Raw genomic sequence first — 15761 nt, forward strand, 5'->3', positions numbered from 1 at the left:
CCAATGCACATAAATTTAATGGTAGATGCTTTGTTTGCAATAAGTTTGGTCATAGACCAAGTCAATGCATAAATAGAGAAAATCAAAATAATAATTCAGTTCTTGGTCAGTGTTCAAATTGTAAAAAGTATGGTCATAGAACAAGGGAATGTAGAATGAATGTGAGATGTCATGCATGTGGAAATTTTGGACATATGGCTAATCAATGTAGGTTGAGGAATGGTCAAGGTTACAGTAAGGCAATTCAAAAGAATAATGTCACTTTTTATGCATGCAACAAAGTAGGACATATTACTAAATTTTGCAGAAGCAAGAACCTATCGATAGGATGTGATAAATCTAATGAGAAGGGAAAGAAGAAGGTTGATGATATTCAGAAGGAGCATAATAATAAGTGGGTTATGAAGTTTGAGGATCAACCAACATAATCAAATACCCCAGATGTTCATTCGGCTGAAGCATATACCTCGGTTACTCAACCGACAAAGCAGAATGTTCCTGCACCTGCATGAAACTCATCTGGTATCTAAGGCATTTGCCTTGGGGGAGGAAAATTGACAGAAGATCTTGCATTGCCTCTGGTAGTGGTCTGAAAGCCTATTTCAAACTTTGGAGAAGTTAGTTTGAAGGTTAACCGGCGAAAATTTGTTGGATCTTGGATCTAGTTTGGTTTATCAATAAGTCACTTTATGAGTTATGGTTTGGTCATACATCTACAGTTAAGTACTTCAGAATCTTTGGCAGTGAATTGGAAGTTTGATCCTAGATGTGATGAAGGAATATTTCTTGGTTATTCAAAGCAAAACATATGGATATTATAACAAAAGATTGCAAAGAATTGTGGAGAGCGCTAATGTCAAGGAGGATGAGCAGTACAAAGGTCAAATCAGAACTTATGAGAGAGAACTAGAAGTGGAAATGGTTATAACTGAACTAGTAACACTTGTACCAGAATAAAATGTTGAATCGGTTACTCCGACGTTATCATAAAATTCAACAATAACTCAATATCAGAGCAGGGAATCAGAAAGTTAGAAGACTCCTAGGTATGTAAGGTTGAATCATTCAGAAGATCAGATAATTGGACAAGAAGAAGGTTGGCAATTGATGATGTATGCTTAATTTCTTTAATTGAACCGATATCAGTAGATGGAGCATGTAAGGATGAATGTTGGATATAAGCTATAGAAGAGGAATTGGATCAATTAGAAAAGGACAACATAGACTTATATTTTATTTTTTACTAGGCTTGATTGGTTTACAAAGAATATTCTCAGAAGGAAGGAATTAATTATGTTGAATCCTTGCTCCAGTAGCTAGGATTTTTAGATATTTTCAAGGATTTTTAGGCATGGTTTTTAGTTTATGATGACTTTACACTATGTGCATATACAAATGCGGATTGGGCTAGAGATATAGGTAACCAAATAAGCTCATCTGGTGAATTTTTCTTTCTTGGAAAGAAACTTGTTTCATGGATCAACAACAACAATCATATACTTCTTTATCTACTGTTGAAGTTGATTATGTTGCTTGAAGAAAATGTTTAAGGATATAAGGGTAGATTGTAATGAACCAGTAGTTATTCAATGTGATAACTCTACTGCTATTGACATATCAAGGTGTCATGTGTGTGAAGTAGGGTATCTGTAGTTGCAACACAAACACTCAATAGATCATTACAAGCATGGTTAGAAAATTGAAATCAAACGAAAGATAAACCATGACAAAGTGACCTATCGCCTCCTAAGAGATGCGAGTGTGGATTTTCTCTCAAATCTAGATAAGCAATCCCAGTGACTTGACTACAACTAGATGGAGGATTTAAAATGATATGATATGCAAGCTAGATGAGATTGATTATGCTAGATTGATCCAAGAGGCTAATTAAGCTAATGATATGCATGATTAAGCTATGATGATGATGCAATTAAGATAGAATAGAGATTGATTATGCTATATGATTCAATAATTATGCTATAATATGATCAAATTAAACTAGATCTAAGATGCAATTGCCTATGATAACAATGCTTAAATGATATGCTAAAATGGATATGCCTATAGTAAAAATGCCTAAAATGATATGAGATGGGATCCTTTGTACTCCAAAATGGGGGATATTTATAGGATTTCCAAGGCTAGGGATGAGGTGGCAAGAATCAACGGTCAAGATTGAGTCTAAAGATATCAAGGGTGAAATTGGAGGAGGTTGGAGAAGAGGTTGGAGGGAGGGACACTTGTCATCTTTGTGGTGACAAGTGTCAAATATTCTTTCTCATAAGAGGGCAAGTTTCCAAGGAAGGAGACATGTGGCATAAGTGTCATGTGTCTCAAGGGGAGGATATCCAACCCATAGGAGGCTAGGATAAGAAGGTTAGGATGTGCAAGATAGGATAGGGTTAGTTAAACACAGGGTTAGGTGGTTAGAAGTTAGGAGGCATGTGAGTAATTTGAATTTAAAAATTTAAATAATAGGAAAAGGCTAATTAACTTTCAAAAACTCATAAATTGATTTGTTTTAATTAATTAGGGGATTAGAAGGAATGAATAAAATGGGGGGAGGATTAATTAATTCAGATTAATTAATCAAAGGGGACTATTGAAATGAACCTATTTAATAAGTAGATTGTTCACATTAAAAATCCCATAACTAAGGTTTTCGGCCGGGTTGCTTATTTTGCCTTTTCAGTTTTCCAGCAACGCAGGGCGTACAAGACAATTGTCAGCTTGACATTACCCCCCAGTCCGTATTTGGTGTTCAATTTTTGGAGTAACGCGATGGTGACAAATGGAAAGACGTTGTTGACTGAGCTTCTTTTCGGGGCCCACCTTTTAGTGCAGTAAGCAAGCGATTACTCGACACCATCATGTTTTGGCGGGTGCGTTTCTGTTTGAAAGGATTTCCTAGCTTGCCCCTCTGCAGTTAGCGAAATCTTTTCGGTTTATGATAGTATGAAGATCGTTGCAGGAGGGGAGTGAAGTCTTGGGGCCATTTTGCTGGGTGTGATCTTTAGGGCGACACGACACGGTTTTCTGTTCAAGAGTGGTTATACCTTTTTGGCATGTTTGGGAGCTGTTTCTAGAGCCGCGGGCTCTATTTATGCTTGCTTTTTCCCTGTTAGTAGAGGTTGAGAACTTTTCAAGAAGAACAACTAAGTTTGCTTAGTAGGAATTTTAGCCTTTCAAAACTATTAATGTTTTTTGGAGAAGGTTATTCAAACTGTGCCTGCGGCCTTTGTGATACTTCTTTCAGTATGCTTTGATGGTCTTTTCTATGCTATTCTATTAGAATTCCAATAACTTTGGGAATACATTTATCTAAGATTTTGCCGATTAAACTATGTTTTGCACTTGTTATCTGGTATATGCGTGATAAGTATTTCTTTATGTTGGAAAGAAATTTAATTGTATCTTGTCTATGTTCTTGATTCAGAGTTGTAGATTGTTTAATGGGCTTTAAAATCATATGTACTTGGGTTTTGTATGCTCATGTCTTCTAAAAATGCTCTGGCATATCACCTCAATAGTCTAGATTTATTGTTTTAAAAGTTATCTTCTTTTCCCTTTCCTCCAAACCCATAAGGAAGAGTCAACTTCTCAATCTCGGAGGTCATTCAGTGAAACCTGCGCAACTGGTCCCCCATCACTGAATTTCCCATAAGGTTGTTCGTTTCCAAGGTAAAATTTAGAGTCAACAGTTTTTTTTCTGGCACGCCCGGTGGGACCATTTCAAATATATCTTTGAGCTAGTTTATGAGTCATAAGCATGTCACTAGGAGTTAGACAACTTTAAATCCTCACCTTCTTTTTCCTCCACTGGTGACCGTCCATTCAACCACAACTTCATCCTCATAGAGTTTTCCCGTAGTCATACACGCTATGATGGCACACGTTTCCCCCAAAAATTTTGTGACTTGGGATAATGGTAGCCCTCTCATTCCCCCAGTTCCACCTGTGGTTTGGAGAGCCATCCCTGCAGCTGTGCTTAAGGTCGTTCCTAAGTTCACAGGAGAATGTCATAAAACTCCTAGGGAGCATTTGCAAGATGTAGCCACTGTCTGCACTGTCCATGGTATCACTGAATAAAATGTATCTCTAAGATTGCTCGTAGCCTCTTTCAAGGGAAAATCTTTGGATTGGTTCAGATCCTTAGGCCCCAGCACTATAGGAGATTGGGATCAGTTGGGAGATCATTTCTTTCAGAGATTCTCAGATAAAGCCGACAGATCGTCCTTGATGCACCAACTCATCACAATAAAGAGGGCTCCGACCAAAGCACTAACTAATTTTAATATGAGATTTCAACAAACTTGGCAGAGGATACCTTTGTCTGCTCACCCTTCAGCGGATATGGCTTTCGTATTCTATTTAAAAGATTTCAATTCTGACATATCAGTGATGATTCAATCTTTACGAGGCAATACCCTCCCGCAAGCATTTGACATAGCAATCCAAGATGAAAATAACCTTATCGATGCTGGGAAGGTAGCCCCTCACCCTATAATGCCAGTATCCCTGAAATATCCACTCAAGTCTTAGAAGAAGCTACTCCCACTACGTTTTCTCCGCAGTGTATGTATTCATTTCCTACTCCCCAAACCACCTCTCTAGCTGCTGAAGTTAGTGATATGAAGAATCTCCTAAGATCCTTCTCCAATGAGATTGCCAACCTAAAAAGAGCCCAGGTCTCGCCCGCCAAGCCCCCTTTTCAAAAAAATTTCCAAGGAAAAAGACCTTTGTACCAACACACGAATCATTGTGCTGATAAACCTCCTCAGCTGAATGGCCAAATAGTCTTAGTCCCCAATCTGTTGCAGGTTGTCTACACAACCACTGGTAGGGAACTAACAGTGGGCCAAAATAACTTGGCGGACGACACCAACTCTTGGTGTTTTCCATGCAACAATGCTCATGCTCTGAGGAATTTCCCAAGAGGGAATTTGCAGCAAAGGGTGGCAGAACAAAGAAATTTAGGCATCACACTAGATGAGTCTACATATACATCTCCGGGTATAGATAATGTAGATTTTGTCGCTCAGATGCAAGGGATGTCATTGCAGCAAGAAGCAGAGATTGCCCTCGATCATGCACTTTTTTCATGGATGGAAGATGAGGATGCAGTGCTGACCAACGACACAATCACCCTGAAGGATGGAACCCCTCTCGTGCACTCAGATGACAATCTCCGCTCTAAAAGGAGTTTGACCGAGGAAAGCACCGACAGTATGAGAGCAGTGCCCGTGGACAGACCCCCTAAACAACTGGTCACTAACTCTGCCTATCTGAGGAAAGAGTTCATCCCTTATAAGCTGAAGGAGCCGAAGGTTCTCACACCTCAAGTGCTAGATGTGGTAGAACAATTGAAGAAGGCCCTGACTCATGTCTCTCTGTGGGACCTCCTGAGTATTCCAGAGAAAAAGAACAAACTAAGAGAGGCTCTATCTCATGACAGAAAAGATGCAAGTGTGATAGCTCCACAATCTCTTCAGACTGATGGAACAGGCATCCAACCCGCAACAGGCAAAGCACACTCTCTGGTCATATTGACAAATGAAGGCTCACCCCCCGCTGCCTAAGGAGAAGGTAAGCCTAAGCCAAATCCTTTCTACCTTACCCTTATAGTTGGAGATAAACTTTTGCATAACTCCATGATAGATTCTGGGGCTAGCACTACCATCATGCCTAAGAAAATCGCCGAGGTATTAAACATCATGTATGACCCTTTGAATAAAGGGGTTATGCAGCTTGATGGGAACAAGGTTACGATGGTAGGTCTCATCAAAAGCCTCCCCCTAATATTGTTTGTATGTCCGAGTGTGACGGTGTCTCAAGAAGTAGTGGTCATTTATTTTTCCATGTCTTTGGGCTCTGTTTTTTACCGCTAAAATAGGGGGCTATATGTCCCTAGATTGGTCCCATCTCATCCTCCGTACCCAACATGATGCCAAGATAAAAATCCTCTCAGAACCCCTCCATGCTAAGCATATAGCCAACCAAGCCTTGATCAATTTTGAACCTACACACACCTCCATATCAAATGATGAACGAAAGGTGGTAGAGCTTTTAGAAGACAAAGAAGTAATGGAAGAAATTCCACCTGAGCAAGATGCCTTCCTGAATGAGTTCATAGATTCAGATCCCTTCTCTAACTACCATGTCGTCGGTCTGGGTACCTATTGCATTTTTGAAGAAAATCAAATCATCCCAAAGCTTACTAAGGATTCGTTCTCTGAAGAGAAATTGTCTTTGGCACTATGGACCTTGCACTTTGATGACACCAAATGCAAGATGGGCTCCGGAGTGGGAGTTTGTCTCACTCCCCCTTCGCGCGAACAAGTCCTGAAGCCTTTCCAGTTATAATTCGCGTGCTCAAATAATGAAGCAGAGTATGAAGGACTGATTCAAGGTTTGAACATGGTGGAAAGGATGGGCATTAAAAAGTTGAAAGTCCTTGGCGGTTCTGAGCTAGTGGTCCATCAAGTTTGAGGGATATCTAGTGCCAAGCACATCCACATGAGGTCTTACTACGCTAGAGTGTGGGATCTAATAGAGAGTTTTGATGCTTTCAATATCATAAGCATTCCTCGAAAACAAAATACCATAGTGGACCAAATGGCCACCATCGGAGCATAATTTAATCCTGCTACGAACTTACTCACCAGCTCCCAAGCAGTCAGTGTGGTTGTTTGCCCGGATATCCCTGATAATGATACTCACTGATAGGTGTTTGAGAGCAATGAACAGATTGCTTTGTTCATCTAAAGCTAAAGAGAATTTGTTGATCAATTGCAACCTAAGATAAAGGAAGCCTATAGGAATCAGGTTATCTAGCTGAGATCCAACAAGCCCCCTAATGGTTTGATCACTTTAGAGAACCTATTTGACCATGAGGATGCCAAAAAAGATAAGCAAAAGCTCACAACAAACAAAGAGGATTACGCCGAAATGTTAGTCTGTAGTGGAAGAGTTCTCAAGGTAGGAAAGGATGTTTCCTTCGAAGACAGAAAGAAGTTGGCCTGATACTGTGATGAATATGAAGGTGTCATGGCTTGGTCTTATGAGGATTTAAGAGGATACAATCCTAATATCATCCAGCATACCATCGATCTTGCAAATGAGGCCAAGATAGTCTTGCAAATTGAGTCTCTCATGGCTCAGAAGTTGAAAAAGCTTATCGAATCAAGGATTATTTACCCCATAAAACACAGTACATGGGTGTCAAATTTAGTGCCTGTTAGGAAAAAGAATGGAGATATCTAGCTTTGTGTGGATTTCCAAGATCTAAATTAGGCGTCTCTCAAAGACCACTATCCTTTGCCATCAATGGAGCAATTACTGAGCACGGTGGCGAGATCAGAAATATTCTCAATGCTCGACAATTTCTCAGGATATAACCAGGTAAGTGTGAAGGCAGAGGATCAACACAAGACGATGTTCACCACTAAGTGGGGGATGTTTGCGTACCAAAAGATGCCCTTTGGATTATCAAATGTTGTGGAAGCTTTTTGAAGGGCCATGGATTTAGCTTTCAAAGAGCTATTAATAAGATCATCTTAATATACTTAGATGACTAGATTGTTTTCCAAGCATCGGGAGGATCATTTTGACCATCTCGAATTAGTCCACCAAAAATGTCTTGAATTTGGGATTTCCTTAAACCCAAAAAAGTGCATCTTTGCGGTTCCTCAAGGAAAATTACTTGGGCATATAGTTTCAAAGAGGGTGTTTCCATTGACCTAGATCGAGTCAAGGCCATTAAAGATCTTCCCCGCCCGGTCAACAAAAAGGGAGTCCAATCTTTTTTAGGAAAGGTCAATTTTGTTAGTCGTTTTATTTCTAACTTTGTCGGAATAATAAGACCCGTCACCCTCATGTTAAAAAAAGATATACATTTCAAATGGACTACTAAGGCTAAAAAAGATTTTGATGAAATTAAAAATGCTATCTGTTCCGCTCCCGTATTGTCTAACCCAGACATGTCAAAGGACTTCATAATGTACATTTTTTCTGGTCAGCATAGCATCGCCATGGTCCTAACCCAAAAAGATGCCCAAAAAGGAGGAGAGCATCCCATAGCTTTCCATTCAAAAACTTAAGGATTATGAGGCCCGATACAACTTTGTCAAGAAGTAGGCCTTAGCCGCTGTAAAATGACTAAAGAAATTCAGGCATTTCATCACCTGTAATAAAGCCATGGTGTACATATCCCATCCCGCAATAAGGGAATACATTATGGAGGGTGACATCACTGAAAAAAGGGCAAATTGGATCACCAAGATCCTAGAATATGATGTTGATATCAAGCCAACAAAGCTCGTTCATGGGAGAGGCCTATGTGAATATATAGTGCAACAATGTGAGCCCCACAATGATGAAGTGGCCACAGAGGAAACAATTACGCTTCTGCTTGATCTTCCAAATGACAGCTGGATTAAAAAGAGAAAGCAATTTATAAAGGTCGGGATTTTTCCCGAGGATCTTCCCTCGGCTAAGAGGAGATTTTACAGACTCCAAAATAACGGTTTTCGCTTAATAGATGAAACTCTTTTCAAAAGAAATTTTGATGGAGTCCTTCTCCGTTGCGTAGACCAGAGCCAAGCTAATAAAATCTTACATGAGGTCCACAACGGCTCCTCAGAAGGCCATTTCTTTACACCCACAAGCACCATCAAGATTACTCAAGCCGGGTATTTTTGGCCGTCCATGTTCAAGGACACACACAATTTGGTGAGGGGATGCAAGGAATGCCAGTATTACACGGGAAGGAGCAAGAAAGCTACAATGCCACTCAGGCCCATGTCAGTGGAAGAGCCTTTCGCTCAATGGGGCCTTGATTTTATCGGAATGATCAACCCCCGAGTTCAGCCAGACATAAGTGGATCCTGACTGCTACTGATTATTTCAACAGATGGTCTGAAGTTGTTCCTTTACGAAATTCATCAGAAAGCAACATGTTGGCTTTCCTAGAGGATCTGACGTCCCAATATGGTTCCCCAAAAACTGTTATATTGGATAATGCATGTGCATTCACAGGCTCACAAATTACTCAATTCGCTCTCAGGAGAGGTATTTATCTCAAAACCTCTACTAACTACTATCCTCAAGGGAATGGACTTGCTAAGTCCACTAACAAAAACTTAATCAGACTTATTAAAAGAATAGGCTCTGAATATAAGAGGGAGTGGCATCACCACTTGAGAAGCGCATTATGAGTGGACCACATAACTCCCAAGCAGATTCTAAAAAACTCCCCGTATAAGCTGGTATACGAAAAGGATGCACTTTCCCCTATGTCGCTAGAGATCCCAACATTGCAATTACTAAAATCAATGGAAGTGGCTGAAAATGGCCTTATGGCTGTAAGATTGGCAGAGATTATGGAGCTAGAAGAAGCAAGGGAGGTAGCCTTTGCTGCCCTCCAAGACAGACAGGAAGTCGTCAAAAGATGGTTTGACAGTAAAAAGAGTTCTGATCTGGTCTTCAGCCTCAAGGACTTTGTTTTGAAATATAATGAGAGGGCGACAAAGTCTGGTCAGCACGCCAAGTTCGACTGCCTGTGGGAGGGACCTTTTTGCATTATACATTGCAAAGGTTTCAATGCTTTCAAGCTAGAAGACATGAATGGGGACCCCCTCCTAATCCCAATTAATAGTTTCCACCTCAAACCTTTTCATTAGGTGTTCCATGCCCTTTTAGATGTATATAATGTATCTAATGTAGATATTGCACTTTTAGTGCCTATTTATCTTATTTATTCCCAGCTAGAATCAGACAAGCAAGAATAGAAAGAAGAGCAAGCAGAGAAAGAAGAGAAAACAAAGAAAGGAGAAAAGCGAAAAATACATTATATTAAAAATATTTTTTTATTTTCATTACAAAATGAGTAGGCTCTTGGCCCCTCCTTTTTCTACAATTATTTTTCTCAAGTCTAAGACGACGATTCATCACCTCTTCAGCAGCTCTCCTCAGTCTCATCCTCATCATCATTAGAAGTTTCCTCTTCTCCTGACCACTCAGAGTCAGAAGCACTCTCGAGCTCCCTGGACATGAAAATAACAACCAGGTTTGGTTGTTGATCTGGCATCAGAATCTTTGGGAAGATATAGTCCCTGAATCCAGTATACCAGTCTGTACCTTCCGGGACCGAGACTATCAAATGGACATGCAGAAGAAATTTTGCGGCAAGCTCAGCGTGATACTGATGAAAGGACAACGTCATTGTTTTCAACCCACTGATGAGCAAGTGCCAAGCTACCTCCTTGTTGTGTGTGACGAACCGCTCCAGGTTAGATGGTAGGGGAGGCTCTCAGAAAAGGACATAGTATGCAACCACATTCTCTAGTCTGCCCAAGTAATCCTTGGAAAAGAGAGCCCGAGTCAACTGCGAAGCCAACAACCCAGACTTACCGCAATCCAACAGAGAAGCAATGAATCGTGAGTAGATGTCCGTATTCACTCGGTATCGGTTTGCATTATCAATAAAATATTCTCCATGTATCCACTTAATGGTGGTTATTATCAAAGGATTCTTCCTATGCGTCATCCTCTATAATCTCTGATCGGAGATATTTCTCAAGAAAGCGACCTACGCTTTGTTGCTGATGAGCCTAATTGGAGTATCCATGACTACAGAAGCTTCGTTATTAAAGCTTGCAATGTGGTAAAAGAATGTTTGAAAAGACATATTTATAGCAAAATTTCAGTAGAAGATGTCGAATGCTCAAAGTGCATACCTTCCCAAATCCCAATGTTTCTGTCATATCTCCATTAGTTGGCATCATGCGAATGAGCTTGTTCTTAGAATGCCGATGTCCTGCCAGTTACCTTGAGAGGGAGGTTGATACGAGCAAGAGCCATGTGTATGTACATGTACATCGTGTTTTAAATACCAAGTTTTGCCAGACAGTCTCAGCCCTCGTGAACTTTATTACCTGTCGATCCTCTCGATCAAAGAAAAGATTTCCTGAATGAATTTTCCTTGAGTTACGATAAAGTAGCCAAAGGCATTCTTGGGAAGTGGGAATGGTGGCGCACTTCATCTGCAAGAGTTTATTGCAGCAGCAATTTGAGTTGGTGCACGTGTAAGCAGGTACTTGCCATTAAACATTCGCTTTTGCAAAAATCTAGGCGCATTTTGCATTAAAGGCTTCAGGTTCTTCCCTCTCATCCATCCATTTTTGAAAAGAAAGAAAAATGAAGACGAGGTATTTTTCTCTCCCGATTTTAGATTTTTTCCAACAAAGGAAAGAAGCTTTCTACCCATAATGGAGTTTGAGGTTGCATCCACAAGTGCTATTCCTGGAGGTTTCGGGGTTAATGTTTTTGGGGAGCTATCCTATTCTGCGCATGCCATCCCTCTAAAGGAGTATCCAAGAACGAAGACCAAGGCTAAAACAACAACTCAGAATGTGTCTACTGTTCTGAACTCCTTGGCAAATATTTTCGAACCCGAAGTTCATAAGCAGCCTAAGAGTCTCAAAGAGGCTGCATGCTCTCAGATGCTTCATCACAGAGCTGACTCCCAATCAATGGTAGTATGTTTCTGGAGTAGTGGTGCTCCCCAATGCATGGTTCCCATGGTCCCATACTGCCTTGAGCTCATAGTAGCTTGCGCTACTGCCTGATTTATGAAGCAACATAGGTTTTCTCGGAAAGCTCAATGGAGGAGTTCTGGAGCACTAGGAGGGACGCTTTGACAATCTGTCAAAGCACTCTCAATCGAAGTTTGTCTTCTGGACTTCCGAAGTTCCCTTTGTCCTACAGTGATCTAAGGCAAGAAGACCTCAAGGATATCTCTTCTACCCTGGCATGGCTGTTTGGTCACGACAATGATCGAGATATCACAGCCTCCATGATGGGTTTTCTCTTCAAATGTAGGAAACAAAGGGAACTGTTTTACTTTGATTTCTTTGTGACTATTTCCAGGGCCATTATTAAGCAATTATCGGAGTTCTCGCAGTTGCGGCACTTCAGATTCTCTTCAGTATTGATGCACTTACGATTACACCAAAATGAGGCTTTCTTCAGTTAGTTCATGCGGTTGGCCACTTACGATGAATCTAGAAACAGAATGTCGGTGTCCTGCTGGACACCTCTTCTGTTGGCCTCCTATGATTCATATTAGTTTTTGAATATGTTCATGACTCCCATGCTCAAAGACCTTGGAGTGATCCCCAATGAGCCATTAGCTCGTTTCTCCTAGGTCCAGATGAATTGGATGCAAAATGAGCGCCCTCCTTGTGACTGGTTCGTGGGCCCTGATTTTTGTTTTCATTCGGGTGCATGGGTTCTCTGAAGAACCCTTATGGTTGCCTACTTACGTAACTAATCAAACCCTGGCTCTCGAAATCGCAAGGCAGTTGGTGAGGATCGAAGGGGCCATTGGAGAGGGAAAGCATGATACCTCTATCATCAAAAATAACAAGGCCATTGGCCCAATCACTCTAGTGAGAAGGAAAATTGTAGAAGAGATCTTGACGTAAAAAATGGCACAACTCGGTTTTGTAGTGATTGATGACTCTTGGAGCTATGACCTTGACGACTGCCTAAGCAAAAGAAAGAATGTCGTTAGGCATGAGCCTCAAAATTCATGGGTGGAGCGCATGAACCCCCGGGTTGATGACTCGAGCTTATATGTGGGCTCTAATGACTTTCCTATCCTAAGATGCCCCCCATGGCTAAAGTTTTATTCCCCCTTGAAGAAATTCAACCTCGCGAAGCCTATCCCTCAGGTATTGTTGGAAAATATGAAAATGTTAGTTTGGTCTAGGAGGAAAAGGGAAGATTTTTGGGTCTATCGGCAAGAGGTAAATTAGACTAGAGCTAGCATTGGAAATGCCCCCCTGGATGAGAGTTTTGAGCAGGAATGGTGTAAGGTAAATAAATCTGATGATGAGATAGGTGATAGTTCCTCACGCGGGGACTCGTCTCTCGAGGTTTCTGCACGGCAGGAGGTAGAGGTTATAAATATTGAAAGGCAGGATCTGGAGCCACAAACTCTCCTTCCTTTGGATAGCCCAGCTCGCAGACCTCGCTCGCAAGTTGGTAAAAGGTGGTCCAAGAAGCAGTCGCGTGAGAGCCCTCCGAAGAAGAGGCATCATCCTAGCACGTCAGGAGGGAACCCGCCCTCTCAAACCCCAAAAACATTCTTAGATCTTTAGTGGCCGACGTCTTCCACTGCTCAAGTACGTCCCTTTTTTCCCTCATATCTTGCTCAGGATATTTCTTTAGCTGTCCCCATGACTGCAATGCAGGCCTCAGTCCCTAATGCTCTCACTTTAGCCCTGACAGGTACGTCGGTTGATCCCCAAAATGTTCTCCCATAGGCCTTTGCCCCTTTCCCAGCCACGACTTATATCTGCAGTTTTTCGCTTGCCAATATCAGAAGCAACCCCTATGTCATGTAGGCTAGGTTTTGGAGAATCCTCTCCTTAGGTTATGGGAGTAGCGTCCTCAAGTCCTTTCCCGTTAGGACCTTCCCCCTTTGTCCTGGTATTTTCCCTGTTAGCTCTGGCCCATCCCATCCAGACTTCTTTCGTTGGGCCTATTTCACAATTCCCTTTTGTAGTTCCTCCTAGCGTAGCTTTTGTGGGTCAGGCTATCAATAATCCAAATGAGTTCCAACAGTAGGTTACTTATGATAGAACTGCTCGCTTGTGTAAGATGGGCAAGAGAAAGGAAAAGGAAGGTGCTCGTCCGACCCGCCCTCATTTGTAGACACATTTCAATGAGCAAAAGGATTGCCTCTACTTTGCAAAAATTTTACCCAAAGTTGACAAGCCGGAATCTTAGATGAGACCAAATGATTATACACTACATGCCATCGACATTAGCCTTCAAAGTGCCATGGCATTTGACAAAGTAGAGATGGAGGAAACTTCAAAAGCCGTATCCACAGATTTTATCAAGAAGAGTCACCATCTGGAAAAGATCCAAGCAGAGAATGTTGGTCTCCGAGACTCCCTCACCCAACAAAGAAAGGAAGATAAAGCCTGGAGCTCAAAAATCAACTATCTGCAAAGCCTGCTAGCCCAAGCTAATTCAGAAAAAGGGAAGCTGCATTCGGCCTTCAACAATGTGAGCTCTCAGCTAAAAGGCTAAGAGGCGATAAGGAACGTGGCTCTGAAAGAATTGCAAGAGAAGGATGCAGAGATACAACAATTAAAGGCAACCTCTAGGGATGTTACTCAGGTCCAAATGTAGCTGCGTGAGGAAATTCTTCTAAAAGAAGGTTATGCCTGTTAACTGAGTGAGGTTCAAATATCATTGTCTAATGAAAAGACAAAATTTGAAGTAGAACTGAAAGCAAGAGAGGCTAATCTCGGATAATCTGGTGAGCGCATTTCAGAGGTGGAGACTTTTTTGCTGCATGAACAAGATCATGCATCGCAGCTGCAACAAGCTGTCTAAGATGGAGAGGCAAAGATCCTTACTTTGGAGAATCAAGTGGCCATTGAACAAAGCAAATGTAGTAGGCTCCAGTAGGAGATGGTTGCAAAGGATGATGAAATTTCGTGATTGTTGAGTATTCCACCTCCAGAGCAGGTTTCCCAAGACTTTTCTACCATGTTGACAGAATTGTATGTTTCTCATTGGGAAAAGGTAAAATAGTACTGCCCCTCGCTGCAACCTATGCTAAGATTCCTTAGTGATGCGCAATCCCTCTGTGTTTAGAGGCCAATGCCCTCATTAGAATTTCCATGCTTATCATCGGTCCTAAGTTCCGAGTAGCCCAAGATCTTATTCAGTTGTTGTATTTTGCTCAAGATGAAGAATTAAGGGAAAAGGGGATTGCTGACCATCGGTAATTGATTAGAAAGATGAATGTTTTCATCAACCGGCATAGGGTAATCATGTAGGCTTCAGCAGCCCTTGCACCCTTACTGTTTTTAGTTCCGGACATCAAGCTGCATTTAGAGAGGTTTGTTTCATTGGGCCCGCCTTCTCCGTTTCCCATGGATGATACTGTGTTAGGGATTGAGCAAATATTAAGCCAGGTTGAGCATTTGCAACAAGATAGAGCTTTCCTGCAGTGCCTAAGCAATCCTATTTCGGTGGCCGAGGTGGAGTGCCTTCTACATCCTCTGGCCCAGCTCTTTGCTCTCCTAAAGTAGGTCCAGGATGAACCTGCACCCTTACCTTTTGATGAAGTGATTTGCCTGGATCAGTATTTCAAGAATTTAGAGATGCAGGTTCCACTCTTTGAGGATGAATGGTTGCCTTTGCAGTAGGCCTTCAATCTTCTCCATCTTATTTAGGCATAAAGTCTGGTCTGCGAGCTAGTAGTTTTGGGTTCCCATATTCTGTAGGTAGAATTTCCCCTGTTAGTCGCCAAGAAATGTTAACATTAAAAATCCCATAACTAAGGTTTTCGGTCGGGTTGCTTATTTTGCCTTTTCAGTTTTCTAGTAGCACAGGGCATACAAGACAATTGTCAGCTCGACGTTACTCCCCCGGTCCGTATTTGGTGTTTAGTTTTTGGAGCAACGCAATGGTGACGAATGGAAAGACGTTGTTGACTGGGCTTCTTTTCGGGGCCCACCTTTTAGCGCAGTAAGCAAGTAGTTACCCAACACCGTCATGTTTTGGTGGGTGCGTTTCTGTCTGAAAGGATTTCCTAGCTTGCCCCTCTGTGGTTAGCGAAATATTTTTGGTTTATGATAGTATGAAGATCGTTGCAGGTAGGGAGTGAAGTCTTGTGGCCGTTTTGATGGGTGTGATCTTCAGGGCATGGCATGGTTTTCTGTTCAAGGGTGGTT

The 15761-nt window shown here is 41.6% G+C and overlaps 1 protein-coding gene across 1 annotated transcript; it reads left to right on the plus strand.

Moving 5' to 3' along the window:
* The first annotated feature begins 8235 nt into the window (after positions 1–8235).
* LOC131075856 (uncharacterized) lies at positions 8236–8889 on the plus strand. The gene has a single exon (XM_058012773.2). It carries the CDS (start codon positions 8236–8238, stop codon positions 8887–8889), a length of 654 nt encoding a protein of 217 aa, XP_057868756.2.
* The last annotated feature ends 6872 nt before the right edge of the window (positions 8890–15761 follow it).

This window comes from Cryptomeria japonica, chromosome 10 (genome assembly GCF_030272615.1).
Source record: "Cryptomeria japonica chromosome 10, Sugi_1.0, whole genome shotgun sequence".
NCBI lineage: Eukaryota > Viridiplantae > Streptophyta > Pinopsida > Cupressales > Cupressaceae > Cryptomeria > Cryptomeria japonica.

Bases quoted from the DNA above. Each gene is read 5' to 3' on its own strand.
- LOC131075856 (XM_058012773.2), top strand. From the start codon at position 8,236: ATGGAGGGTGACATCACTGAAAAAAGGGCAAATTGGATCACCAAGATC.